At 69.6% G+C, this 965-nt stretch overlaps 1 protein-coding gene across 1 annotated transcript in view; it reads left to right on the plus strand.

The window, feature by feature from the left end:
- TNRC18 (trinucleotide repeat containing 18) overlaps window positions 1–965 on the plus strand; it is a 174,368-nt gene that overhangs the window by 5,897 nt on the left and 167,506 nt on the right. Inside the window, exon 2 of the mRNA XM_011996251.1 lies at window positions 8–83. Coding sequence (XP_011851641.1) covers window positions 8–83 — 76 coding nt within the window. The remainder of the gene's footprint in view (window positions 1–7; window positions 84–965) is intronic.

Raw genomic sequence — 965 nt, forward strand, 5'->3', positions numbered from 1 at the left:
CGGACGCTTGCCCGCCTCGGGCTTGCCCGGCCCGCTGCCGCCTGGGAAGTACATGGCTGGCCTGAATCTCCATCCGCACCCGGGTAAGTGCCCCACGCCCTGCCCATCCCCTCCTGTCTTCCCCGGGAGATCCACTCGGCGGGGTCCTCCTGTGCACTCGCGGCCGGAGCTCGGCGACTCTCCTTCGGCCGGCCACGAGGGTGCGGGCGGACTCAGCCCCCAGGGCGGGGAAACTCCTGGCCCCGGATTCGAGGCCAGTCCGGCGGCCCCGGCGGTGGAAAAGGCTCGGTTGCCTTTTCTTCACCGTGTCCGGCCCTAGTGAACCGAAAGCGGGTGCCGTAGCCCGAGCCACCGGGGGCGATTCCAATCTCCGGGGGCCCCGGCGGCACAAGCCTGGGCTGGAGTTTTAAAAATCTGGGCGAGAAAAGAACAAACCGGCCCCCGCACCCCGCGAGACACCCGCTCCCCGAGCTCGATTCTTTTTCTTGGCAAACGCCCCTTTTGGCGCCCGTGGGCTCTCCTGGGTTCTGTTCCCAGCTCCACCACCCGCGCCGAGCCGGGTCCTTGGCAGTTACCTAGCGCCGGGGGATGCGGGAGTACGGTGACCCCAGCCCTGGGACCCTGGCCTCGGGGCGGGCGGGATGCCCCTTTCTTCCCAGGGAGAACGGCGGCCTTGGGAACCAGCACCCCATTAGGAGGGCGGCGACCCGGGCCCTCGGGGACCCCGTGTTCTCCGGCGCTAAAGAGTGCGGAGGCGCGGCAGGGACGCCGAAATGGGGCCACCACCGTCCCGAACCTAGAGGGAAAGAAGAGAGCGGGTCGGGCAGGGCCCAGGCGACGGAGGGGAAAACCCTGCTGCGGGAGGAGGTGTCCGAGAAGGTCCCGTGGCCTCCGCCATTTCCCAAGAGGGGCTGCCCAGGCACGGTGGGGACGGTGTCCGGGCAGGCGCTTCGCCGGTCAGTCCG

The sequence above is a fragment of the Mandrillus leucophaeus genome, unplaced genomic scaffold (assembly GCF_000951045.1).
Source record: "Mandrillus leucophaeus isolate KB7577 unplaced genomic scaffold, Mleu.le_1.0 Scaffold506, whole genome shotgun sequence".
Classification (NCBI taxonomy): domain Eukaryota; kingdom Metazoa; phylum Chordata; class Mammalia; order Primates; family Cercopithecidae; genus Mandrillus; species Mandrillus leucophaeus.